At 34.3% G+C, this 27101-nt stretch overlaps 4 protein-coding genes, 1 non-coding gene and 1 pseudogene across 5 annotated transcripts; 5 read left to right on the forward strand and 1 right to left on the reverse strand.

Moving 5' to 3' along the window:
• The first annotated feature begins 1382 nt into the window (after positions 1-1382).
• On the forward strand, positions 1383-4967 carry LOC145592757 (uncharacterized). Its single transcript, XM_081649264.1, has 3 exons — positions 1383-1530; positions 3868-4243; positions 4359-4967. The coding sequence occupies exons 2-3, from the start codon at positions 3890-3892 to the stop codon at positions 4821-4823; spliced, it is 819 nt and encodes a 272-aa protein (XP_081505390.1). The 5' UTR covers positions 1383-1530; positions 3868-3889; the 3' UTR covers positions 4824-4967.
• A 1071-nt stretch (positions 4968-6038) lies between these two features.
• Positions 6039-6887, forward strand: LOC145592760 (protein At-4/1 pseudogene; annotated as a pseudogene).
• A 1210-nt stretch (positions 6888-8097) lies between these two features.
• LOC145590749 (60S ribosomal export protein NMD3-like) lies at positions 8098-8926 on the reverse strand. Its single transcript, XM_081647151.1, has 2 exons — positions 8720-8926; positions 8098-8655 (listed from the first exon to the last, which is right to left on the reverse strand). Exons 1-2 carry the CDS (start codon positions 8924-8926, stop codon positions 8098-8100), a joined length of 765 nt encoding a protein of 254 aa, XP_081503277.1.
• Positions 8927-15907: 6981 nt separating this feature from the next.
• On the forward strand, positions 15908-16123 carry LOC145593366 (small nucleolar RNA U3). The gene has a single exon (XR_014102708.1). It is a non-coding gene; the product is annotated as a small nucleolar RNA U3 (small nucleolar RNA).
• A 2784-nt stretch (positions 16124-18907) lies between these two features.
• LOC145592758 (glucan endo-1,3-beta-glucosidase-like) lies at positions 18908-22722 on the forward strand. Its single transcript, XM_081649265.1, has 4 exons — positions 18908-19402; positions 20454-21038; positions 21626-21926; positions 22460-22722. The coding sequence occupies exons 1-4, from the start codon at positions 18947-18949 to the stop codon at positions 22480-22482; spliced, it is 1365 nt and encodes a 454-aa protein (XP_081505391.1). The 5' UTR covers positions 18908-18946; the 3' UTR covers positions 22483-22722.
• A 2568-nt stretch (positions 22723-25290) lies between these two features.
• Positions 25291-26258, forward strand: LOC145592759 (uncharacterized). Its single transcript, XM_081649266.1, has one exon. It carries the CDS (start codon positions 25392-25394, stop codon positions 26097-26099), a length of 708 nt encoding a protein of 235 aa, XP_081505392.1. The 5' UTR covers positions 25291-25391; the 3' UTR covers positions 26100-26258.
• The last annotated feature ends 843 nt before the right edge of the window (positions 26259-27101 follow it).

The raw sequence follows: 27101 nt of genomic DNA on the forward strand, positions 1-27101 counted from the left end.
AACACCAAAATCTAATTTTATTTGCTCAAGTAGTCCTTAAAATGTAGCAATTTCGAAAAAAAAGAGTTTTGACAAGGATGGAAAGTTTAATAATCATAATTAGTGAGGTAATAATCATAATTGGTGATATTATGATAATCATAATTGGTGATATTGTGATAACCATCCCAAAATGAGGAGATATTTACCTTATTTGAGAAAAGCTTATTCATAAAAAAATCAATAACAATCGGGGAATAGAGTCAGATATCCTTCATCCTATCCAATGGATAGAGGATATTCATTAGTCACACTTTTCATTAGAATGTTGTTTAGGCTTTATTAGGAGTTAACAAGCAATAATGGGAAAACGTTGCTTGTATTTTGAATGGTAGGTCAATGTAGTGTATGTCCACGTATAATCAAGTTAATGTTTAAGAATAGGATTAGTGTTTCATATTGTGAATTAGCAAAAAATCCTAAAGGTTTCAAATATCAGTGCATTACGATAAATATAACAGAAGATAGAATGTTAGGTAAATATAACAAATTTAACGGATCTTTAAATAAATTACAAAGAACTTAACGAGCTTTTAAAAGAATGAATACCTAACAAAACGGTTTTCAAAATAATTGAATATTGAACATAACGATAGATCATTTAACTGGTTTATCCGTATCTGACTTTTCCTACATTTTCCTTATAATGTTATATTAGCCATAAACGACAAAAATTATAAATTTATTAAAATTTTCTACTTATACACAATGAATGTAACGAAATTTCTCTATCATATGTTACTTCTTTGCGATTGCTGATTTTTACCGAAATGAACTTAACTTAATTTCACAAACTTGAACTTGTTTTTATTAAACTGTACATATTTTTATTGAAACGAAATTAAATCTATGACTCCCTCTGTTCCCAAAATTTAGACCCTTTAGGCCTAATTTTAGTCCCAAAATAATCGATCAATTTGCATTAAAATACCTACCAATTTACAACAACATTTGTGCAAAATTAGCTTCCCCATATAAAATTTTGTTTTTTCATGTATTTTTAATACTTTATCTCTCTACTTTTTTACAAACCCCATGTGAATTTATATTTTTCAATATATTTTTGTTTCTTTTTATTTAAATTTCTTAATAACCACGAAATCAATCTAAAAGGGTCTAGGTTTTGGGGACACGGAAGGACTATACTTATTAGATATTTTTGTAATGGAACCAAGTAAAAAAAAAAAAAAAAAAAAAAAAAAAAAAGCATTATTTGGAGTGTTACGAGGGGGTTGTTCAGTAGGTGGACTAACATCCAGTGTAGTTTAGTTATGGCCTGAAGCCCATTTTCGCACCTAACCTTTTTTTTTTTTTTTTTTTTTTTGAGTTTCGAGTATTATTGGTAAGATTGAATAATAAAAATAAAAATAAAAATAAAAATTTTAACGGAGTATTGTGAAGTTGTTGGTAGAGTTTCAGTTAAATCTAACAAAGTGGGGCTCCCAAAACTCTCATTTTTGATGTTCTTCCCTGGAATGGTGTGAATCCCAGGTAATTTATGAACTCAATTTGTTTTCAATATTTTAATTTCATCTATATTTCTGCAATTTTTTTGTTCCTTCCCCTGTTTAATTTTTAATTATTTAAATTATGAAAATTTATCTCCCGGGTTTATTAATTTGTTTTTTTTTTTCTTTTTTTTTTTTTCATTGATTATAGTATCATATGCATTTAGGGCTTGATATGATTCAACTTTCACTACTGTATACGCTAAAATTTTGATCTGGAATTCGATTAAATTGGTATAAATTCATAGAGAAACTACAATTTTTACTTTTAGAGGTATAAAGTGTAGCCCTTTAAATTCTATTAAGTTATTGATTGCTAATTTCTTTTGAATTGTAGCCCTTTAAAGTTTAAATTCATAGAATCGATGTTTAATTTTTTCCCCAGATTTTAAGGGATGATTTGGCTGTTTGATTGTTAGATTGGGGATACTTATTCAGAAATAGAGAGAGTTGAATCAAGTTCAAAAAGAGTCTGATCACTTAATGTTGATTATTCAATAGAATATACAAGATGTAAAAATGTCTCTTCTGAAATGAAGTTGAATTTTACACTGCATTGTATTTGTGCACTTGTTGGTGAAGGGGATGTATTAGCAATTTATATTATAAGGGCTGAATGCATTCGAAATCCTAGAGCTCTTAAAGTTTTACAGTAAGAATTTGGGTTTTCCAATTGTATAGATCTAGTTTTTTCGCCTCCAAAAGAGTTTTGTTTGATTTTAAAACAGACTTTGGGATTTCCACTTCATAGACTGAGCATTTATATTATGCAGCATAGGTTTACAAGCCACGGAGTCTGAAGGCAAAACCCGTGGCTGTGTCTTTGAGCTTCAGGCATTTAAGGATGTAGTTGCAGACCTACAGACTGAAATATTTATATACCAAACTTACAGACTAAAAGATGTATATGTTCAAATGCACTTAGATTTCCTGGTTGATTGTGTTATTGAAATTCACATAGGATTTCCAAGAGTATTTATAAAACCCGTGGCTGACTCGTGCTTGTATTCTAGCTAGTGCATGTATGCATGGTTTCCATATATATTCTTACGGCTTATTAAATGTCAGAGAATGAAATGTCTTTTGACTTGCTACTTAATTGATGATGGTAAGGTTTAACTCTGGATTCATCTAGATTCGCAATTGAAAGGCTTATCTGCTTATGTTATCTTTGAGATAGATCAAACCATGCTGTCCTAGACATCCTTATATGTGCCTTGTAACGCTAATGAGCTTGTAGTGGCAAAATTTACAATGTTCTCAGTAGTGAGTCTTCTTATTGCATCTGGCAAATTATGTATACATAGGACTGTAGGACAGAGCATGTGTTGCCAGAAACGGTATCAACAATCTAATGCAGAACAACTTTAAGCGTGAGGTCCCTCTTTGGATTATTGTCACAGTCCCATGTTATAGTTGATAGGCTTCCTCACGATATGTGTCTCGATGGATTGTTATTGGCCAGAGAAGGGTTCTAATCTTATTATCATTGTGAAAATTTGCACTTCAGAACCTAGTTTGGCGTCTAGGGATATAGGCAAGGTCAAAAGATATGCTGTTTATTACTACAAGTCTACAAGTGTGCCAAACTCCTATCTTGTCAGTTGAAGAGCTATGAAGAACAAATAGGTTTCAACATTGTGCTGTCCCTTCTTGTTCGAGTTCACCTCTTTAACCCAGGACTTGTTTTTTACTATGCCCTTTTAGGCATTGATGCCTGCCTGAAATTTTAACTTCGGTAGTAGTCATAATTTAGTGCCTTCTGCTGGCCATATAACACACAAACGTTCCTATCTACCACAAAAAAATGATCACATTCTTAGTAGAGATTAGAATGCGGACTTGCATTTTGCTAGATGACATAATTGGTGTTTGTATATAAAATGAGATTAAGCTCTAAAGTTATACTAGTTTGTCAGTTTGCCGTATGCTGAATTGTAGCAGGTCTGTCGGTCTCACATTAGCTTATTGTTGGCGGAGCCAAGATGATTTTTTTTTTCCATTTAAGGAGTGGCTTCTAATTTTTCAGTGGGTGATTTTTGATGGTTCACACATCACTAGTAGTTAGTGAGTCTGACCCAAGACCTGCCTATACTGGAATTCTGGATTCACAGGTGCAATTTGGCTTTAATGTTATGCCTGAGGGATTCTCTGCATAGTGTTATGGTGTCATCATCAACAGCTGGGTTTTTCTCTTGGTTTTGTTTCTTTTTTTATCCTTTTTAAATAAAAAGAAAATGGCAAAAGTATATGCTGTGTTAGTGTTGCATGTTTGATGTCTTATATGTGATATTAAATTATTAACACCTTTAAATACCAGGGAATTTACTGGACCTGGTAGAATGGCAGACTCAAACCAGGATGTTGGTGACTATGACACACTGAAAATTGATGGAGTGGAAGTTCTTTGGACCGAAAAATATGAATCTCTTTTCGTGTATATAATGGCGGAAGAAATTGCTAAGGGGAACATGCAAGCGACTACTTTTGCCAATGCAGCATGGAAAAGTATTGCAGAGGCTCTGAGACAAAGAACAGGGAAGGAATACACATATTTGCAGTTGAAGAATAAATATCACAACCTGAGGGCTCGATGGAGTGACTTTAGTAACCTGTTGCAGGAGAGAGACATTGTGTATGACTCGATAACTGGAGAAGTTATTGCTTCAGATGCTGTGTGGAGAAAATTGTCAACGGTAAGATTTTCAATTTTTTTCTGCAATTAATAATTGAGATTCGGTAATATATCATGTCATTGGTTTAATGCACAAACTTAATTGTGGATTTGAATGATTTGTTCTTTTAATGCAGAAATATCGGCGAGCAAAGAGCTTCAGAAAGAAAGGATTGAAAGATTATGACAAATTATGTGTGATATTTGGTGATCCAGAAATCCAATACATTAGAGGAGATTCCAGTGAAGGAGATGGAGATCCTTATAGAGCCAAGAGAATTGAGAAACGCCAAACTCCAGAGACCCCATGTAAAGATATCTTGGTTGAGAAGTCTATTACTCCTAAGAGACATAAAATCAGTAAGAAGTTGAGCTTGACCCCTTCCTTGGATTCAGTTGCTGATAGCGGTGATGGTTGTGGGTACCAATCTGTGCAAGTTCACGATGTTGTTAGATGTATGGAGGCACTGAACTCGCTAGAAGGAATAGATGGAGCCTCATACGTGAAAGCAACAAGGTATATTCATGATGACCCTCTATGGAGAAAGATGTTTCTCTGTATGCCAGATGAAAGGAAGAAAGACTGGGTGCTCAACATTTGAATTTCGTGATGGTTAGACTGCTAAACTTCCATTTTTGGATTGTTATGTCTGTCCGCTACAGCGGCATACATGTAAATGTTCTGGATTTACTACATAACTTTTATATATATATACCGAGTAAAAAAAATTCGTTGCTCTTCTTTCCATCTCTTCTCCACCATGCATTGAGTGAGTATAAAATCAAAAATATACTACTATTATGTTTTCGGAGATAATGACAACAAATACCCTAATTCTTACATTGTACGTAGTGTTTCTAATATCCTAAAACATACTCCGTACTGTATTTGACATAATTCTTATGTACTTCTAAGATCCTAAAACATAAAACCTCGTAATTATGTATCAGAGGTTTGTAACTTCTTGATCAATTCAAATCCAGGCAAGCCAGCAAATCTTCCAAGTCAGATCCTGAATTCGCTGGGTTTACAAAGGCCATTTCTGAGTGCTGCTTCTCACCACCATCATTGCCGCCGCCATTCAATGACTAATTGAACATTGCTTCAGGAGTTTTCTCTAGATTTACCAGGAACTGTTCATACTCTGGACAACATCTGGCTGCTTATCCTTGCAATTCATCATTTCGACGTCTGTGAAACTTGCTCCACACAAGTCGCAACCAAGAACATAATCCCCAGGCTTCAAAATTTACCAAGATGAGTTTTCACCACAAAAAACATTATCACTCTTACCAAAATCTGAGACCCGAGGGCTAAAGAAAATCGCCATCCCTTGAAGACAATCTCCATATCCAACACTATATACTCCACAAGTTTCTTACTAAGGGTCTGTTCTATTCAACTTAATTTCAGTTCAGTTTTTAATTTCCTTCTCTCACAAAAAATTCAGTTTAGCTCAGTTAGTTCACTTCAGTTCAGTTCAGCTAAGCTCAGCTGAATAAATGAGAACAGACCCTAACTTTTAGAGGCTCAAAAGGTTCCCTACAATATTCATGATCTTTCATCCAATATTCTCCAAAGTTTAATGGATCAAGAAAACTGATAGAATTAGACACCAATACAAATAAGTAAATAACCAAAGGCGGATATTGATCAAAGTAGCCTAGACCTTTGCGGGAAGAAAAACTAAATTACCATCGAAAATAGGGCAGACTACTATCGTAATATAACTCAGACAAATTTATACTCCGTAATTATTAATTTAGTTGTAAAAGCACAAATATTAAAACAATTTTATTACAGTAAATTTTTGGCACTTAATAAACTTTTAGTAATGTGATAAAATTGTATTTTCTCGTATAATTAATGTCGGATTACTTGAATAACTAGTCCATTGACTATAGGAATGTATATTGTACTGCTTTAAAATCCATACCGGATTTAAAATGGCGGCAACAAGCGATGAAGAAATGGAGAAGTTACTCTCCCTCGCTGATCAAATCTCCAACGATTTCGAAAATGGCATCACTGAAATCCAAACCCTAAAATCCAACTTCAATGCCGAAATCAACCATCGTCAATCTCTCGAGCTCACCTGCTCCACTTTGAAGAGAGAGAATGAACGATTGAAGAACCTTCATCTCGAAACCCTCAACAATCTTATGCTTCAATTACAACACAGAGGAAATTCTCACAATTTGAAGGAGGAATTGCAGAAATTAACAACCGAATCACTCAAAATTGCAGAAGATCATCGGAAAACTGTGGAATCATTGAAGCGAAATCACGAGGAAGAAATTAGGGTTTTGGAGATTCAAATCGGGGAAATTTCGCGCCAAAAATCGGCGGATGAAGCGACAATTTATCAGCTGCATCATGAGCTGATTTCGTTAAGGAACCGATTGAAGGATGTGGAGGAGAAGAGTCGAGTAGAGATTGAGGATTTGAGGGATTGTATATTTGCAGAGCAGGAAGAGAAGAAGGAACTGAGTAAGAAAGTTAGGGATTTGGAGAAGGAATTGGTCGTTTCGAAGACGAAAGCAGCTGATCAACAGTTCTCTTCGTCGGACAAACAGTTAGATTTGCTGAAGCAGAAGATGATGAAATTGAGGAGAGAGAATGAAGCTCTTAAAAAACAGCTGATTGCTTCTAAACAGAGCTAAAAGAGGAGACTTGCTTCAACTAGGTAACAAACAGAAAACATTACTACTTCATTTTGATAATTGAATTTTGTTTTTTTAGATGGAGTAGAATATATATATGCATGTCTATTTTCTGGTGAGAAATATGATCATATTATTTACATATAATATTGTTGTGCAAATTTGAATAGTATCGTGGAATTGTTAGATAATTCCTACATTGGTAGTTTGAAATGACGAGTAATAGTGCATTGATATTTTAACGATATAAGGATTTAAAAGGAATTTGATTACTACTTATGTGCCAATTGGTTTTTCTAGCAATATGTAGATACTAGATAAGATGTGTATTCAGGGCTATTATCTGTATGCTGTATAACAACAAGCCTATAGTTTGGTGTTTGTTTTCTTTATATGTTGAGCCATAATGCTCTTAAAAAACATCTTAATTTTGTACTGAGTACTATTATCTAGGATATGTTGGATCTAAGATGACTTAACTTCAGGACTTGCAGATATCTGTGTAGTCCTGAAGTCTTGTACTAACTGTTATTGCTGTTACGATGGGGATTACCTATTATTAGTAGGTTCCTTTTGGTGTCTGTCTGTTTAGGAAACACCCCACTTAGTCGTAAACAAAAAGGATGGGGGGAACGAGGAGAAATAAGAATAAGAGGGTTCCTTTGCCTGTGTTTAGTAAATGACTCTAGGAGGCCAAAGTGAAGAGATGCCTGCTTAGGTATTTGGTGCAAGTGTTGTTGTAAGTCTAGCCTCTTTCACATTCCGCTTTATTACTATAAGACCGTGTATCTATTCAATACCTGAACCTGCAGCCTAGTTTTCACCTTGAAAAAAGTTTCTCTGCCCTGTGTACGTAGAGGGTCATCGCAAAACCTAGGGTGATTGCAAGAGCCTCATCCCTGAAAGCTAATATAAACTGAGTTACAGACATAAGGTGGTTGCAAGATTATCTTATTTGAAAGCTAAACTTGATATAAATGAGTAAACAAGGCTCTGTTGAGGTTTTTTACAATTAAGGTTTTTTTTTTCCTAATCTGGTTGGACAGTTAAAAGCATACTGTTTTGATTATTCTGATAGTCATTCAGCATTATGCAATGCAGGAATTTATATAGCTTGCACAAAACTTATTGTTCATTTAAACAAAAATTAACAAATTCAGTCACACAATGTATTTAAAAGTTCGCAAAAATATCCTAGAATTAAAATTTCGATTACAGATTTTTAGCTTCTTGCTCATCACTCAAATCAAGATCTGCAAGCAATTCTTCCAATTCAAGCTCTGAATTATCTGGCTTCATGGATACCATTTCCGAGGTTTGGTTTTCACCTTCCCTGTCATTAAATGACAAATTGAACATCGCTTCTGGATTCTTCTCTAAATCTCCCAAGAACTGTTGATATTCTGGACTTGCCTTCTGCCTAGTAAACTTAATATGCAGCTTTGCTGCTGCACTTTTCTTCTTAATCAGAACAACATTTGGCAGTGTATCCACACAATTCTCCATTTCAACATCAGCAGAATAATTCGTACTGCACAATTCATAACCAAGAACATAATCCCCACGCTTCAAAACATTACCAAGATGAGTTTTAACCAATAATTCTGTATCATTCTTACCAATATCTGAGACCCGTGCAACTCTTACATTTGCTAAAGAATATAACTGTCCACTCGAAACGATCTCCACATCTAAGACTTTAAACTCCACTAGTTCACTACTAGTCTTTAGAGGCTCAAAAGGTTTCTCCCAATAATCGTTGCCACGTATCTGACATTGTGTCAAAGTTAAGTGATCTATAACTCTAATAAATGTAGGAAGATATACGAATAACTAGAGGTCCAACATGATGTGAAGCAATGAGACTTCGAGGAAGATGTATAAGATCATACGGGTAAATAGGGCAGATCACAGCTAAGATGTACCAAATCTCGGTATGATTATTGCTGTTAGGATCAGAGGACTTCATAGATTTCTTGCGAAATTGATCAGGCTTAATAGGTGTTTTGAGTAATGAGGAAGTTGTACAAATTCTCAGCATCTTTTCTAGTAGCAAATAAGAAATCCACTCCTTGATTTGCAAGCTTCATCTTCTTAATGTTGTAAAGTGTTGGTTGTGTGGTCAGCACACGTAACTTTATGGCTCGAAGAGTTTTATCTTGAGAAGCGTACTGCCTAAGTTGCACAACATAGCTCAGTTGTGTTTCATCAATTAGATCAAAACAAGAAGGACAATTCATATAAGCTAGTGTAAATGCAACATCACACGTTCTTTCTGCCTCAAACCATCAGGGCCTGCAAAATGGACCTTTAAGACAAGTGAGATGACCGTGGTATGATCATTCGGTTGCACAAGCCAAGCATCGATCAACATCAATCGAAGTTCACGAAGATAGAAACTGAGCTTAGAAGAAATCTTAGTAGTGATATGGAAGACGATTCTCCTGGAGGAAATTTATGCCAACTTTTTGTTCCTGTATGAGTAGCTTTGACAAACTTGGCAATGCATGATAATATAAAATCTTGGTAATTTTTTAGTAGGATCTTCGGAGGGTCTATAACTCTTGCACATATGGATGTCTGTGTCACTTTGGGATAACAAGAAGCCACAACATTTACAGCATGATGTGATCTCAGTAATATCCCTTCGGTTCACCGTCCATGTTTTTTCCTTGCTCGTCACTGACTGCGGAGCGAATCAAAGAACAAATTAGGAAGAAAAAAAAAACACACACACAACAACAACGACAAAGCCTTAGTCCCAAATTATCAACGTTCTATGGACGTCATGCAATCCTTACTTGACACTTCAAATTTCATTGAATTGCCTCGTTATATTGGAGGTATAATTTATGAAAATAATTGTACTAACAAATTAAATTAAAAAGAATTTTAACGAGGTCATGGAATCCTTAATTGAATCACCTCATTATACTATAGTGGACGTACAAATTATAAAATAAATTGTTATTGCAAATATACAAGTATATCATATCATACAAAACTTATAGAGTAAAATTGTACTTTGTATTCTTTACTCAAATGAATTAATCTAACTGTAACAAAAGAAACCCTAAAAAAAAAATTAGGGTTTAGTAAGACAAAAAAACATATATATATATATGTGTACAAAAGAAAAAAAATAAATAAAATAGTACCGTAATCATTTTATCAACATTATCGACGTTTCGCGAAGAAACTGAGAGATTGATAAATTAAGGGAAATTTGTTTCCTAGAACAAAGTTGAGAAGTCGTAATTATCTTTTTCTTCTTCTTGATGGTTTTAGTTCTAAACTTAACAAAAACGCCAGTTTTTTTACTCCTCTTTTCCATTGGTGAATGGTTAATTAATTGCTATTTCGCAATTAGGGATTTGATTCAATTATTTTTGGGTTCTTTCTTTTGGGAAAAACTAGGAAGATAGTCTAATGCGGGCTTGCGGCTATATAATGGGTAGTCAGTTTTTATTACGTGCAGGCTAAGGTGGTAAAATATAAGTAAATTTCAATTGTTTCCTAAATTTGATAAATACGAATAGATTTCAATATATATTTTTTTTTTAATGGAATGGTAGGTGAATTTCTATTTAACTAAATTAACTCCCGTGCGATGCACATATATAATAAAAGAATTTATAATTGTGTAAATTTAAAGAGATATTAGTTATAATATGTAAAATCTTTGTATTACATACGATATTATTAACATAAATCAAACTACAAAAATTAAATAATATAAACAAAAGAAAATTCTCGTCTACAATTAAATTTAGCAAACTTTGTAATTAGATGGAATAATCACATATACTGATATACAAAAAGGTTGATATTTGTTTTCCTTAAGATTTTTAAAAGGTTCTTAAAAGAAAAGGTAATGAAAAATTGAAAAATAAAAAGTTTATTGTATTGTATTAAATTACTTTGCAATCAATATTTAGATTTTATTTTTTTAAAAAAAAAATATGAAAGGAAAAAAAAAGTTTAGGGGGGAAAAAAATGAAAGAAAAGTTGACACGTGTACAATTTGAAAAAAGTGATGATGTTAGCGGTTGTTACTTTAGTAATATTTATAGATTTATTAACTTTATTATTCCTTTGATTGACGAAGCAATTCTTTTTTTTTTTTTTTTTTTTTTAATATAGAACGAAGCAATTCTTCTATAACCTTTCATTAAAAAAGATTTATTTTTGAATTAAAAAAAAACAATAATAATAAGGGTATTAATAAGGGAGATTTGTGTTATTATTATTATTATTATTGATTTGTTTTGGTCTATCTGTTGAAGAAAAAATGAGCTTAGAAAATTCAAATACAATAAGTTCAAATGAGAGTTTTATTTCTTTTTCATGCAACCATATTAAGCGCAATGGGAATATCATAGTCCATTGTGTTGCTAGGTGGGATACTAGTTCGGATATGGAGCGTATTTGTATGAACTCTTTTCCCCAAAGCCTACATACTTTGGTGGATCTTGATCTATTATAATCTCCATGTGTTCTTTCAAAAAAAAAAAAAAAATAATAAAATCAAATTAGGTAAGATAAATAATTTCAAACAAAGTTATATGAAACAAATAGACCCTTAATGATTTTTTTTGCTTGCAATAACAATTGCTCTCTTATATACTTCCATTTATGTTTTCAAGTAGATGTTTTCAATAATCAAATATGCATATATTATGCCCATGCCCCATGTACATAGATGTTTCTAGTTTAATTTGAATACATTATTGTGGTACATTGTATTAAATGATTATTATATCTCAATCTATGGTACTTGCACTATTTGTTTGGTCATCCTTGCTACATCAATGCTTCATTTTTTTTTGGGTACAATGTGCAAATTAAGCTTCATTTTATTGTTTTGACTTAACTTCTGATTTAGTGAGAACCCTTCAAAGTCACACTTAAACAAGGCAGCTTTTGATTTGGTATGTTTTGACCTCCCTTATGTTAATGTATTGATGTGGATAAGGTTTATACATCATGTACTTTGTGTATATTATCATTAAAAAATATATGTGCGCTTTCAACTATCTGTAACGAGACCTGGACATGTAAATGTAGCTGAATTGTAGGATTTTGTGGATACCACTCTTCAATTCTATCATATATTAATGGTACTTGTGGTAAATCGCGTCTGTTCTTGATCAGTATTTGTACACGATTTGGATTTCATTCTTATACTTGTAAATTTAAAAGTGATGTATGCAGCATCAGGTGCACCTAAATAGAATGTTGGATCGGAGATCAGACTAGCAGCACAAGATTATCAATCCATAAATTCAATTAAAAACTCAGATACATTATGTCTTATATAACAAAAGGGTCAATAGCCCACAGCAACCAAGCACACTTATTACACTTTTATTCAACATCGTCCAAGTAACAAAGACGAGCAAACGAATTGTGGAAATAAACAACAAAACTTTGACAATTTTCTTTATTGTTTGTAGCAAGTAGAAGATAAACAGTATCAGGGAGAGTAACTTATGATTATGAAGCTAGGGCATTAGGTAAGATGGTGCAGACTTTAGTTTAGTAAGGAGGTGGAGACTTGTAAGAGTACGAGGGTGAGTAGTAGTATGGTTTAGGAGAGTAGTAGTATGAAGGGGACTTGTCATATGAAGGAGCCTTGTAGGGTTCGGGGGATTTGTAGTCATATGAGGGGGATTTGTAGGGTTCAGGGGACTTATCATATGAAGGAGCCTTGTAGGGTTCAGGGGATTTGTAGTCATATGAAGGGGACTTGTAGGAGGGTGGAGACTTGTAGTACGAAGGGGACTCATAGGAGTACGAAGGGGATTTGTAGGCTGGTGGAGACTTGTAGTATGAAGGGGACTCGTAGGAGTATGAAGGGGACTTGTAGGCTGGTGGAGACTTGTAGTCGTATGAAGGGGATTCATAGGAGTATGAAGGGGACTTGTAAACTGGTGGAGACTTGTAGTCGTATGAAGGGGATTTGTAAACTGGTGGAGACTTGTAGTATGAAGGGGACTCGTAGGAGTATGAAGGGGCCTTGTAAGCTGGTGGAGACTTGTAGTACGAAGGGGACTTGTAAGCTGGTGGAGACTTGTAATATGAAGGGGACTCATAGGAGTACGAGGGTGAGTAGGTGCCATATTCATAGGGTGGTGGAGACTTATATTCGTATGGAGGGGATTTGTAGGAGTACGAGGGAGAGTAGGGTGGTGGAGATTTATAGTATGATGGGGATTTGTACACATATGAGGGCGAGTAGTATGGTGAGGGTTTGTAATCGTATGAATCTGCAGCTACGTTAGTAAACAGTGGAAGCAATGCAAAAGCACAGACAAAAATAATAAGCCAGTTATTTGCCATTGTGTATGTTGTGCCAAAAATATCAGCTGCCTCCTTTCCTTCCCTCTGATTATTTGACAAGTTACTTGTTAATCTTTTTGTGCAGGATATGAATGTTGCTTCAAACTTGAAAGATAATACTCGTTTATATAGTTAACATCTCGTGCAACTTGAAGGATTTGTTTAATTCCTGAGGAAATTTTCAAACTTCAAAAACATCTATCACAGCTGATCACACACACCCCTACTTGAATTTTTAGATTAGTGTAACTAGTCATCTTACTTTCGCGTTACATTAGGAAACATTATTAAAGAAATTGTCAAGTTGAGTACTTGTTTTCTCTTTTTTCCTTTCTTCTTTGCTCATGTACTATGTCATAACTAGAACTAATCAGAGGAATCATACCACATCTAGAATCGGTCTGTGTAACGAACATCATGATCATGACGCTGAAAACTTCGAATATTTTTCAATTTTTATTTTGGTCAGAAGGGGAAATAGTATGCTAGTCCTCTAGAGAAAATTAAATTAAGGATTTTTTTGTAAATAACCACCTCAAAATGTACTATGTATTGAACTAACCATCCGTTTTTTTCAAAATTAAAAAATACCACCCATTAATGTCAAAACCAATAGATATCACCACCCTTCTCCTATTCTGGTTAGTTTTCCGACATAGTCCGGGTAGTTTTCTGATTTAGGGGCCCACAAAATATAAAATCATAATTAAATTTTTTTAAAAAAACCCACCCTTGGCACCTCTAGTAGGCAGCAGATCTGCCACCTTTGGCACCCCCTCCCCTTTCCCGTTTCCGTTTCCGGTACCCCCTTCCTTCCCCATCCCTTTTTCCGGCAATCCTCTCCCTTCCCCAGAAAAATTGATCTTGATAAACCAACAAATTAAAACCCTAAAAAACAGTAAATTAAATTAAATAAAAAAAAATTGAAGAATGCAACCTTGGAATGAGCAGAGGAAGCGGCGATGTGGGTGGGGGTTTGGTGGCGTTTCGTGCGAAGCGGCGATGTGGATGAGGTTTCGTGAGGAAGCGGCGACGTGGATGGCATTTCGTGAAGAAGCAGGGAATTGGTGGGTGGGGTTTCGTGAGGAAACGACGATGTGGGTTAGGGCTTGGTGGAGTTCGCCGGCAGGTTGGTGTAGGGGTGGTCCGACAGGTGAAGTACGAGTTATATGAGAGAGAATATTGGTGTGACAGAGACGACGACACGAGGCTGAAGAAAAGTGGGTATTACAATAGGTTTAACGACACTAACCGGGGGAATATGGAGGTCTTCATCATCGTCGGCGGAGTTGGACGACTGCAACGGAGGTCAAAGCTTCAAACTGAAGAAAAACGCCGGCACTGGCGAAGGTATCGGTGGGGTGGCAGGAGATGGGGGAAGGGCTGCCAGGCTGGGGTTCGGGGAATTTTTTATTTTTATTTTTTTTGATTTTTTTTTTACCAATCACGCAATGACATGTGTATCCTAAGTCAGGAAAATTAGCCGGAATTAGAGAAGGGTGGTGATATTTACTGGTTTTGGCTTTAATGGGTGGTATTTTTTAATTTCGAAAAAAATGGGTGGTTAATTCAATACAAGGTACATTTTGGGTGGTTATTTACAAAAAAATCCTTAAATTAATTGCTACTTACTATTTGAATTTTCTCCATATGAAAACATTACCGTGATCAGTAGATTTAACCTTTTGTTGATGCAAAGGTTATTTGACTAGGTACTATAGAATTGGTCTTATGACCATGTAATTGATGTAAATTATGCCGTGTGAACTGAAGTGTTGCTTACAAATGGTAAATTATGACCAATTATGTACTTGCTCCGTTTACTAGTTCTACCATATTGATATTTCACCATTCTTAATTCACCATTTTGACCAATAATATCTGTAACTATAAATCTGTTAGTAATTAATTAGTCTGTTTATATGGCGAGGTTATAGCCATCGTTCAAAGAACTCTCTTCCCTCATTTCTGCAACTTATCGCGTTGTCTGACAGAAGATGCCTGAATCTCTTCAGAGGCCTGATCATACTATCCTAGACAATGTGCAGCAGACAATTAGACATACAGAGTATTATATATTTTTGTATTACTAACTAATTAATGCAAATCAGCTGAATGTTTGTTACCTTTGCAAGACCTAACAAATTGTAGTTCCTAGAAGCTTCAAAATAGTGTGCTTTCATTCACCAGTATGTACTTTATAAAGAATGATAAGTCTGGTACGGCGAATGATTAAAGAAAAAATCATTTGAATGCGTAGCTTTAGATGCTGATCTTCTTTTAAAGTTTTTCCATCAAAATAAGACTTTTTATATCATATAAGCAAGTCATCAGATCATAATCCATATTTGCCAAATAAGATTAGTTTCTCAAAACTCAAATGCTTACAGTATGAACTGAAGGGAATTGATGCCTGCCTGCACTGACTCAAATTCTATTGGTTAACGCAATCTGTGTTTAAACTCTTTAACTCCAACAATGTCAACTTGTTGATGATGAGACTTGTAATTGAAGTCCAATTTAGTCAGATATAATTTACCTTATGTTTTATGTTTCCTTGAGCTATAGATTTGCATAGCTAATTACTTTCAAGCAAAAACATAATTTTTGACAAATCCCACATTTTTATTTTACAAAGTAGACACCAAGTTTATAAACACTTGAGCAGCACATGATGGATACGACCTTACTTGAACAGGATCTGTTCTATAGGATCGTACCTTTGTATCCTTGAGTTCTAAGGAGACAGAAAACCAAGTCTGGTGGATGAATTATGACCGTGTGATCAGAGCGTGATTAACAGCTACCTTTGGTTCTCCGACCACTGGTGCCGTAGATGATCGTTCCCCAGCCTACTTTGTCAGCTTGGGATGGTCACACGGTTGTCTGACAGACTCAAATCTCTTTTTAAGATGGGGGTTGTGTCACAAGCTCTATTTGATTTACGCTTCGTATACCAGGAGGTGAACTGTGAACAAAGAGATGCTTAATCAAAGGAGTTACAAGAATCATGAAACGCCAGAATAGAAGAACTACCGATTTGCCAAAAGGTGTGACTATTAGAATTTATGACATCTAATAACAGAAAGTTTGTCAATTGTCATGAATACTGGTAAATTTTTAGTCCCACATTGACATTTTAATATCATACATATTTTTATCCACCCGTGTGGTTCTCAACAATCTATTTTGTCAAAATATGGCAACACATTATATGGGCCTCCAGCCCATCTGTAAACAATGCAATAACACTTGGCCCAAAGCCCAACCAACAAGTTATCGCGTAAACTTGATTGATTACTTCACGCTAATCCAACTATCCAAAATATCTCTTGCCAACCGTGTTATCCCAAATTACTTCTAGATTGGATAAACTCACAAACAACCTTAGTATCTTAGAGCAATTTTAACCCCAAGTCTTAAAAATTGAATGTGACATCATTTTTGGTGGTCCCAATTAAAAATGATGTCATCAAATTCTTGTTAAGACTCATTAACATTTGTCCAAATTTATTACTTTAGCCCTAAGACTCAAATATATGACATATTTTTTTTTTTTTTTTATCTCTTTCTATTTTTTATATGATAACAACAATAATGAACAAAGCTTGAGGTGAGTCCCAATCTCAAGTCTTAAGTTGAGTATAGGAATTTTAAGACTCAACTTGAGACTTGCTTGAGATTTAAGAAGAAAAATGGGAAAAGTCGTAAACATAAGTCTTAAGACTCAAGATGATGATGTCACGCCAAGGGCTAAACTTGCTTTTTCAATTTACCGTGTTTAGTTCGTGTATTTTGATGAGATGATATCTTTGCATCGTGTATTGCCAAAATTCATGCCTCATCCCAATCCACCGTGTTGCTTATCGAGTTATTTCTCCTGCGGTTTGACTGGCCAACTTAGAGTTTTAGCGGATTTAAACTCGCACAAAAAATATTTAAATTAATCTGAAACAGAGATAAAGTGAGTAGATTTTGTTAAAACTTGTATATGGAGTTATACTTGAATCGAACAATTGTACACTAAATATATTTTCGAATTACCTTTTTTTCTTTCCCCTGTATTTTGATATTACTAATTGTTACGGAGTACTTGGAGTACTTTGCTAGATAGCTAGCAATCAATCTAGCATATTCATTTCAAGTCAAAAATAATGATAAACATTATACTCGTAGTATTTTTACAATGAACATGTCTTCATTTTATGTATCAACACATGAATAAACTGCACTTATGCACACATGTGCCAATGTAAGTATGCTTAACTAAGATAACATTACTAATACTCCTATTGTCCTAGGCACACTATACACTGAACTCTGTATATTTTTGTCGTTTAAAAAAAAAAAATCGTATTAAAACTGCATTTTTATAATTATGTTATTGTAAAGAAAGTTGTCAGCTTGAATTATACGATGTAAGTAATTAGTATCTGTAGTATTAATATTAACTTTCATATGTTGATACATGAATTATATGACTAATATGAAAAGCGATTGATATTCTCACTCATCTTGAAAGAATGAAGTTGCTAGCTTGCTAGCTAGCGAATTAGTTTAATGATTACTTAAGCTCCCTGGGATGTGAAATTTATTATATAATACTCTTAATTAAGTTTAATCATTAATTGATTGCCTTGAACTTCATAAGCGTTCTAACTAAGTCATCTGAAATTTCTTCTACTTTTTGAACGTTAGCATAATTCTATGTTTTCAATTGGTACTTGAGGACACCTGTAAATCTGTAAGCGTACATCAATTAAACTTTAAACTATTGTACTAAAAGATCTAAAAACAGAAAAAAGTAACTTAATTTAATGAACTTTATTCTTATATTCTAAAGTAAAGCACAAATTATTCAACCTGCCTTTTGCCAACGGTAAACGAATATGTACACCCAAAAAAAAAAAACAAAAAAAAAAAACCACATGCTAAGAACATCCAACAGACAACAGTCCGCCACTTACGACGGAAACCTGTACTATAATAGTCAACACGGTGATCTAATTGTCTGGACCCCACAAAACGAGTTTGTGGGCCATTTTTATATTGAAAGATTTTGTCACCAATTTTGACACTTTTTTTTGTCCCATAATAAAAGTAAAAAAAAAACATGTGAGGTACTGAGGTCCGTTTTAAAATTCTCATACCAATATAATTTCCATACTTAATTTACTTTATTAAGGTGTCTAATACGGTGTAATAAAGAATGAGGGTTTGTATATGATAAGTCACGTGATTAAATTTTTTTTTTTTTTGGTGTTTTACCCGATTTACTCTTTGAGCTAATCCAAATTCGGGATCAGTTCTGGGTGGTTAGGTTCCAGTTCCCTTCCAATTATTGTTGCGGGGGATCGAACACGAATTCTCCTTACCAAGTGTAGTCCCAATCACCACTATACCAACAGCCAATTGGTCATAAAATACATATGTTAATGTTAATAGCTTAATAGAATTACCCGTTATACATAATAAATTAAAAGAAAAAATGAATTAAAAAGAACCAATGACATAGGATTCCATCTTTCCGTGGAGACAAAAAACAAAGGAAAATATAGTAAATGGTAAAAAAGACAAAAGAAAAGACAGCTAAAAGAAAGTTGGGTGTGTTTCCACCTTGATTCCCTCCTAGCCTCTCCTACTCAAAATATATTTATACCTTCCTTATCTCACAATAACATCTTTCTCCCAAAGTTTAAACTACAGTCTCATAACAAGCATGAATCCTCTATTCAACTTTCTCATCATATTCTCTTTCCTCCACTTTAACCTTCACCCCGTAGTCGCATGGAACGTCGGGGTGAATTACGGTACACTAGGGGATAACCTTCCGCCACCTGCTCAGGTGGCGGAATTCCTCAAAACAAAAACATCAATCAATAGGATCAAATTGTTTGATGCCAATTCCGATATTGTAAAGGCGTTCGCTAACTCGGGTATTGACGTGACAATTACCGTGCCTAATGGCGAGATTCCGAACCTTGTGCAACTCCCTGGTGCACAACAATGGGTTGCTACGTATGTTACACCATTTGTTCCACAAACAAATATTATAAGAGTTCTTGTTGGTAATGAGGTACTTCATTGGGGCCCACAAAACCTCATTGATAATCTTGTTGCTGCTATGCGTACCCTTCACCAAGCCCTCGTACAAGCTGGTCATAACCATATTCAGGTATGTACATTTTTTTTTGTTGCTTGTTTGAATTATTATTTGTGTTTTTTTGGGTAATTATGATGGTAATTAATGTGGTTAGTTCAAAGGTACCAAAGATGATGTTTCATTTTCTTTAGTGTTGAATAAATAATGTATTTATGATTCATGAATGTATATATGTAGCCTCATTGAATAATGAATTCAAGTCAGAATGGGAAATACGATTGTCCATTTAGTTGCAACTTGCAAGTAATACGGCTGTCCATTTAGTTGCAAGTCAAAGTTATGCTACTCGTACTATATTTTGTGTTAATTTGTGACACGGTGTTGGGTTGCAGATTTAAAGCGTGTTTAAAATATTGATATGGATTTATTTGGTGGATCTTGATTAAAAATAAAATTGTTGATAATGTGGGAGGTGATGAAATGAGGCTCTATGATCCATATTTTGTAAGAACCACACAATTCAAACCATAATGGTGAAGCAGGGTTTGCAGGACAAAACAGACACCTCAACACCCTGGCCCTCTTTGATGCAGTATGAATGCATGATTGCTTGAATTTTGTACTGCAAAAATTTGATAAATTTAGAGATTGGATAAATTTGCACCACATTTCAATTGCATTTTCTCGGCAATCTCGAATTAATTTCCTAAGACCAAGATTAACAGTCAAGTTGATTAATTTGGTATGTGTGCTAAATGCTATAATCTAATATAAAATACTTGAATGTAGTGTACTAATCCGTAGATTTGAAGGAAAAAAAAAAAAAAATAGTTATTAAGTTGGGACTTTGTGACAAAATAACACGGTAAATTATTCCTGGTGTAGAGTCTACGGAGTAACATTGAACTTCGTGATTAATCAATTAGGCCAATTGCTGTAAATTTCTTGTGAAATGATGCATGAATTTTACGTTACTGATTTGAAGTAATACGAAGTACTGTATTTGATAACATGAACTAAAAAGATTGCTGAATTGTGGTAGTCAATTAATTCAGCTAAGACTTTGCTTTCCTAGAGAAAATGGATGAATGAAACTCATTTAATGCTCTGCTATGAACTACAGGTCTCTTCTCCGCATTCATTGGCCATCCTAAGCAGGTCACAACCCCCAAGCACAGGCCGTTTTCGACCCGGATGGGACAAGGGTGTGTTAGCCCCAATGCTCCAATTCCTCCGCGAAACCAAGGCTCCCTTTGTCGTAAACCCCTACCCATACTTTGATGTTTATCCTAAGAACGTCAACTTCTGCCTCTTTAAGAGGAATAGAGGAAGGTTTGATAGGTATACCAAGAAGATGTACTACAACATGTTCGAGTCGCAGATGGATGCTGTCTACTCTGCCATGAAGGCCTTGGGCTATGCAGATGTTGGCATTGTGATAGGCGAGACTGGTTGGCCTACTGTTGGTGAGTCTTTCCAGACTTGGGTTAGTCCTGCGGATGCTCAAACCTTTAACTCGAGACTGGTTATGGCTGTCAACTCGGGGAAAGGAACTCCTTTGATGCCTGGCAGGAAGTTTGAGACTTACATTTTCGGGCTGTTTACTGAAAACCAGAAGCCTGGACCTGTTGCTGAGAGGAACTTTGGGTTGTTTAGGCCTGACTTCACCCCTGTCTACGACATTGGTATTCTGAGGAATGGACAAAAGGTATGTAATTCATCAGTAATGTTTTCTTCCTAGCTGTTTTTATGCTTTTGCAGTTTAAGATTTATGATATACAGATTAAAACCAGGGTAAATTAGTTTACAATACCGACTCTAAGAAGAAATTTAGTCCTTTCTTTTTATATAATAGACTGTTAAACTTTGTTAGTGTGATTCATAGCTTAAATCTTAGTTATTATGAACCAGGAATAGCAGGATTTTGTTCATGCTTGCTTAATTTTATCTTTGGATTTATTACATTTCATACTTGATCAACAAGTCCTGAAGAACGATCATGATATATAACTCTGTCACACTGAAATTTATGAAAAATATCACTAAGCTAAGGCATAGCTAGAAATGTTAGATAGAAATACACCTTGAGTCAGAATTGACTATTACATTCATTTTTCGTGTATTATGGGTTCTTGAAGTGAAACAAAGAACGATATGTAAATGAGATAAATGTGTGTGAATGTTATTGTACTCCGACTATCCTTCTGACCCTCTTATCATTTCTGAAATTATTTATAGTTTTGAGTCGTAATATGGCATTATGATCTAAATATTTGGTGTTTCCTTGGCTTGCAGTCTCAGACGCGTCCTAGTGTAGGACCACCAAAGTCGACTGCTCCTGCTAGACCTGGCCCTGCTAAAGGATGGTGTGTGCCTAAACAACAGGCCACTGATGCACAACTGCAGTCCAACATCAACTATGTCTGCAGCCAAGGAGTTGACTGCAAACCTATTCAACCAGGAGGTGCATGTTACAACCCAAACAACGTTAGGTCTCACGCGACATATGCCATGAACACATTTTACCAGACCAAGGGTCGCCAGCCTTACCAGTGCGACTTCTCCCAGACTGCTGTTATCTCCAACCAGAATCCAAGTAAGTATCAAGGCTCCTCTATACATATCTTATGTGCTAATTGATAATGACATGTTTCAACTCCTGATTTCGAAAAGCCTAACCTGAAGATTCTCAATGACATGTAGATTGAAAGTTTTAGGCCTCATACTCTCATATCAACTGTGTGTTTTTTTTTTTTTTTTTTGCTAAACAGAAATATTAATGATTAAAAGTTTAAAACCGATTTAAGCTAGTTTAGTTGTTGATCAAGACTAATGTATGATCGATTTACTTGTTTGCTTGTCATATGTAGCCAGCTGCCAGCCTACTGATTGAAATTAATTTTTACTTGATAACTAATTTTACAATTGTTTTGAACAAGGCCTTAAACATGCTATCACATCAAAGATTTGCTCTCTTTGAGTGTTCTGTCTTCTGATGTGCAAGCACACCTTGCATACTAATAGACTTAAACTGTAATCTTCGTGATTTCGATGTAACAAGCTTAAGCTTAAGATCTTGCTTCCTGAATCTGGTTTCCATTGAACTAATTTATGTGTTCTTTTTTGCAGGTTATGGTACATGTAAATTTTAATCTCTCTTAAAGAACAGTAGGCAAAATTGAAGTTAGGGGCTATGGACTAGGAGGTCCCTTCAACAAGATTTTTTATTCTTGACCCATTGACATAATAATTGTGTAGTTTAGCACTCTCGTTGATGGTCACTAATTAGCATAATGATTTATCATTTTCAGTGTGTAAATTATGTATGTTTTAATCAATCAAAATTATGACATTTCATTATATATTTGATTTAGAGGTTACATTTTCTTCAATCCCTCGTTTATCTCTCACTACAAGTATCCATAATACGGACTACAGATGTGTGAGTATTATTTTTACATTAATACCATTATGCCCAACATTGATGTGTGAGTTGGGGGGGGGGGTAACGACAGGGATCCCGAACCCTCAAAACTACTTAAATTTCAAATACTAAACGTACAAAATACACGAGCTCATAGGAATCGGGGAAGATCGAGATTGTTCAATTCCCTAATTAAAAGCAAATTTTATTATGTTATACGATAAGTGTTGTAACTCTTTAACTTTAACTATTGATTGTCTCAAATCTAATCCCGAAGAAAGAGGGGAAGCTAAGGCAAAGGGGGATTGATGTTTTCTTAGTGAGAACTAATCAAAACTTGAAATTATCAAATTTTATAGTTTTAAATACCAATTAAAGGTGATAGATTAATATTCAATTGAATTGACTAAATCAAGAAGATGGAGATGTGCAAACAATCTTGGAGGGACAGGAAACCTTCCTTATGAATCTAAATTAGTTTGGGTAAACTGATTGATTGAAGGCAACGGAAGCTTCAGCTTTAGGAAAACCATCTTCTCCTAAAAGACATTATATGCTAATAGTCGATATTGTACTAATTAAGCTTACTTGTCTCTCAAACAAGGACTAGCAACTTTCACCAAACTTTTGTCTGTTTGTTTCTTGACAAACCAGGCTGTTGTAACATCTACCATGACCCTAACTTCATGTATCAATCTAAATCAGATTCCGCAGCATCTATTTAAAATAGGTCGTGCATATAATACACACGGCATCTCACAAATGAGTTTTATATACGTGTTGCCTTGGCGTTGTTGGAGTGTACCTTTCTCTATAGGTACACTAATGTATATGATAACATTGTGCGTGATACAATTATTAAACAAAAGCAAATATATTTTACTGCATATATATCATAAGTTTGAAGTAAATGGTCTCGGTGACTGTGAAAAAAAAAGTTGCAAAGTTAAGGAAATAGTTTTGAATCATATGTTTTTTTTAAAAAAAACAAATATAATGACTGCGTTGATTACAAAAGTCTCATTTGTAGGGATCACAAATTATTTAACCAAACCGCGGGAATTGAAGGAATAGGGTAGATAGCCATGGAAGACTCCGTGATCCTATTACTAATGCATACAAAGGCAGTGTCTATATATATATAGCTTACCTATATTAGGACAACATTCGTACATTCCATTTATTCTTGCATTTATCCTATTCTATTGGAATTTAAAAGGTTCATCACTTCATCATAAGTTAATACAATGCTTATAAAAAGGTCATCATAGATGTGAGTAGTAGTTGATACTCATATTGTGGAATGGAGTTAAGATTTCCTAAAGAGTACGATCGTGGTCCAATGTTACATGCTATATTGTGCATTGCTACCAAATAAAATACGAGTACTGAGTATTTCCCAATCAGGCATACAAAATGCATGGTCCAAAGCTCGACGCCAATTAATCTCTGGATTGTTACTATCGTTTTTGGTTAGTCTGATGACTCTTATTATCTATTACCCTATCTTAAATGGTTCATATTTCCCGTTGGAGGTGCATTTGGATTTTCTTCTTTACTATCGTATTTTCAAATCTTCCATAAATAATGTTTCAACTTTTCTATTTATTTTTATTTGCTAAGAATTGTTGAGTGACGAGTTGTTGTTGTTTTTTTTTATTTTTATTTTTTTTTTTTTTTTATATATATATATATATTGTTGAAGTTATATCAATATTTTTTTTTTTTGGAATAAATTATTACATCAATATCTCAATTTAAGAGACTTGTCCTTAAGAAAAATAAATAAATTAACATCCTCTAAGTATCTTGCATGCCAACTTCGTATAGTCGTATGTACTTTTTGAAATAAATTGAAACAAAAAAATCTAATTTTAATACTATATTTTTTATATAACAATAATATAAGCTTATTATTCTTCATTTCATCGTTTTATAATTAGCATTTGTTTAACGCAATTAATTTAATTTAAACTTACATTAGCATGAACAAACCAAAAAAAAAGATTTAACTTGCTTTTTATACGTTGTACAGAGTATTATATATTGACTAGTCCTTATCTAAATTTCCTATATTTGTTACATAATATTACAACAACTACTTTATATTTGTATTTCTTGTTCGTTCTTTAAAGATTGTTTTATACCTTATTTGATACGATACATCGTAATTTATCTACTCGCTCTTTCTTTTCTCCTCATCAATAATTGTGTCCATTTACCTTTACAAAACCATTTTTACTTATCAACAAAGTGAAATAAAGAGCGAGTCAAAATAAGTAAATAAAATGAAATAAAGAGGTAAATTAGCAATCTTTTAAGACAGAGAGTATATGAAATTTATCTCAAGGTAAAAATAACAATTTTCTCTTCACAAGTCAATTATCACTTTCTTCTCATGACCAATAATGATTATCATCCAATAATAAACATCTAAATCAACAACTAATATTATTCTTTTTTAATTATTAAAAATAAACCCACTTTAAGACTAACAAATAATCTTTCCAATGAATTCTATTTTGCCGATCAACCACTCACCAAAATCAAATCAAACCCCTCCATTTTTCCCAAATTTCTCACCCCTTCTCTCTCCTCTCCTCACTCCACAACACTCACTCTCTCTTCCAAAACAAAATGCAAGATATGAAAAACCCCACCAAAAAATCCACCCCTTCTCTCAAAAAACCCAAACACAAACACCACAATCACATCCACCCTCAAACCACCACTTCCTCCGCCGCACCAACCACCGCCCCTAACATCTCCTTCAAACCCAACACTGACGTAAAAGGCCTCAAATTCGGCGGCCAATTCATCGTTAAATCCTTCACAGTACGCCGATGCCGCCCCGAAGAACTCTCTCTCCTCCTCAATCTCTCTCCTCCACAACCCCTCCCTTCCACCATCGCTTTCCTCCCTTCCAATTTCACCATCTTAGCCCACCACGCTTGGCACACCCTTACTCTTGGCTTGGGCACCAAGAAATCCAAAATCATCATCTTCGTCTTCGACTCAATCACCGGAAAATCCGCCGCCGATCTGACGTGGCCGCACGAGATCCCTCTCGGTGACGTCAACAAACGGTTGATTCGGGGGATGAATGGGTGGGATTTTGCCAGGTTTAAGTTCAGAAAAGGGTGTATTACTTTTTATGTTTTTGGTGTGAGAAGAAGCGGTGAGAGAGGTGGGTTCCAGTGTGGTGAGGATTTGCGTAGTATTCTACACTCGGTTGTTTCTCTTAAGGATTTTCTTGATCATACGGCTATGCTTGCTTTGCCTAATCAAAGGTCTCTTAATCATTCTTCTTCTACTAATAATTCTCGTTCTGTTGCTGCTCATTAATTTTTATTATAATAATTCTTGTAGCAGAGTATTATTTTTTGGGGGTAATCTTGGTTTTTATATTAATTTTTCCTGGGTTTTTGACTTGGTTGTTGTACTTGTACATGTAATTTTGTTCTATTAATGATCAATAAATAGAGATATGTTAGCTTTTTTTTTTCCTTTCGAACTCGTGTTTACAATCTCAAGCTATTTTTCCTGAAATAAGTGAAAATTATTATTACGAGTACTATATGCACTTTGTAAGGAATTCACTTATGAATTTCATATTTTGATGTGTTTGTAATTATTGTTTGTTCTTCATTGCTTAATCTAAAATTTTGTTTGAATTTTGTTATAAGTCAATTTCGGAGTTTAGATAGTGATGTACTACGTACATTGTGAATATGAATTATGTGACATTTTTGTCTTGGAGCACATTTAATTTTAAGATAGGTGGTCTGTTACTTAAGTTGAACTCAAGATAGTGATTTGATAGTGCTTTAGTATGCATGTAATCTTCTTGACTCTTGAAATATTGTTTTATGTCAATCACTTGCAATATAAGGAAATATTTTTTGTCAGAAAGTTTGTTAAATTTTGTTGTTTTCTGATTTGTTTGGATTATCATGAATCATGAAGTTAGTAGGATGATTGTTTTTAATAATAATCAATACAATGTATTAATAGATGAAGATTGAAGAGTAGTTGTATGATCACTTATCAATGAGTAAAGTAGTGTTGTACACTACTAATTTATTGATTATAGGCGCATTTGATAGTAGTTTTTGAAGTAGTTTTTAGGGTTTTGATCGACATATGTTTGTTTAATCATACGTTTAACCAATTAAAGTAGTCGTGGAGTTTTTATGAGCTAAGAAGTTTGAGAGTTTAAATGTATCAAAATTAGCTTCTAGAATAGGGATTCTTTTTCACAATAGATACTAAACTGCGTTCAACAAAGTAGTCGTGGATTTAATAAGACTATATAGTATATTATGCTCCGCTCATACAAAGTATTGT

Source organism: Chenopodium album, chromosome 18 (genome assembly GCF_948465745.1).
Source record: "Chenopodium album chromosome 18, dcCheAlbu1.1, whole genome shotgun sequence".
In the NCBI taxonomy this organism is placed as follows: Eukaryota; Viridiplantae; Streptophyta; class Magnoliopsida; order Caryophyllales; family Amaranthaceae; genus Chenopodium; species Chenopodium album.

Bases quoted from the DNA above. Each gene is read 5' to 3' on its own strand.
- LOC145592757 (XM_081649264.1), top strand. From the start codon at position 3,890: ATGGCAGACTCAAACCAGGATGTTGGTGACTATGACACACTGAAAATT. The intron at 4,244-4,358 runs GTAAGATTTTCA...CTTTTAATGCAG, and splicing joins TGTGGAGAAAATTGTCAACG to AAATATCGGCGAGCAAAGAG.
- LOC145590749 (XM_081647151.1), bottom strand. From the start codon at position 8,926: ATGCTGAGAATTTGTACAACTTCCTCATTACTCAAAACACCTATTAAG. The intron at 8,656-8,719 runs GTTATTCGTATA...ACACAATGTCAG, and splicing joins CACATCATGTTGGACCTCTA to ATACGTGGCAACGATTATTG.
- LOC145592758 (XM_081649265.1), top strand. From the start codon at position 18,947: ATGAATCCTCTATTCAACTTTCTCATCATATTCTCTTTCCTCCACTTT. The intron at 19,403-20,453 runs GTATGTACATTT...TATGAACTACAG, and splicing joins CTGGTCATAACCATATTCAG to GTCTCTTCTCCGCATTCATT. The intron at 21,039-21,625 runs GTATGTAATTCA...CTTGGCTTGCAG, and splicing joins TTCTGAGGAATGGACAAAAG to TCTCAGACGCGTCCTAGTGT.
- LOC145592759 (XM_081649266.1), top strand. From the start codon at position 25,392: ATGCAAGATATGAAAAACCCCACCAAAAAATCCACCCCTTCTCTCAAA.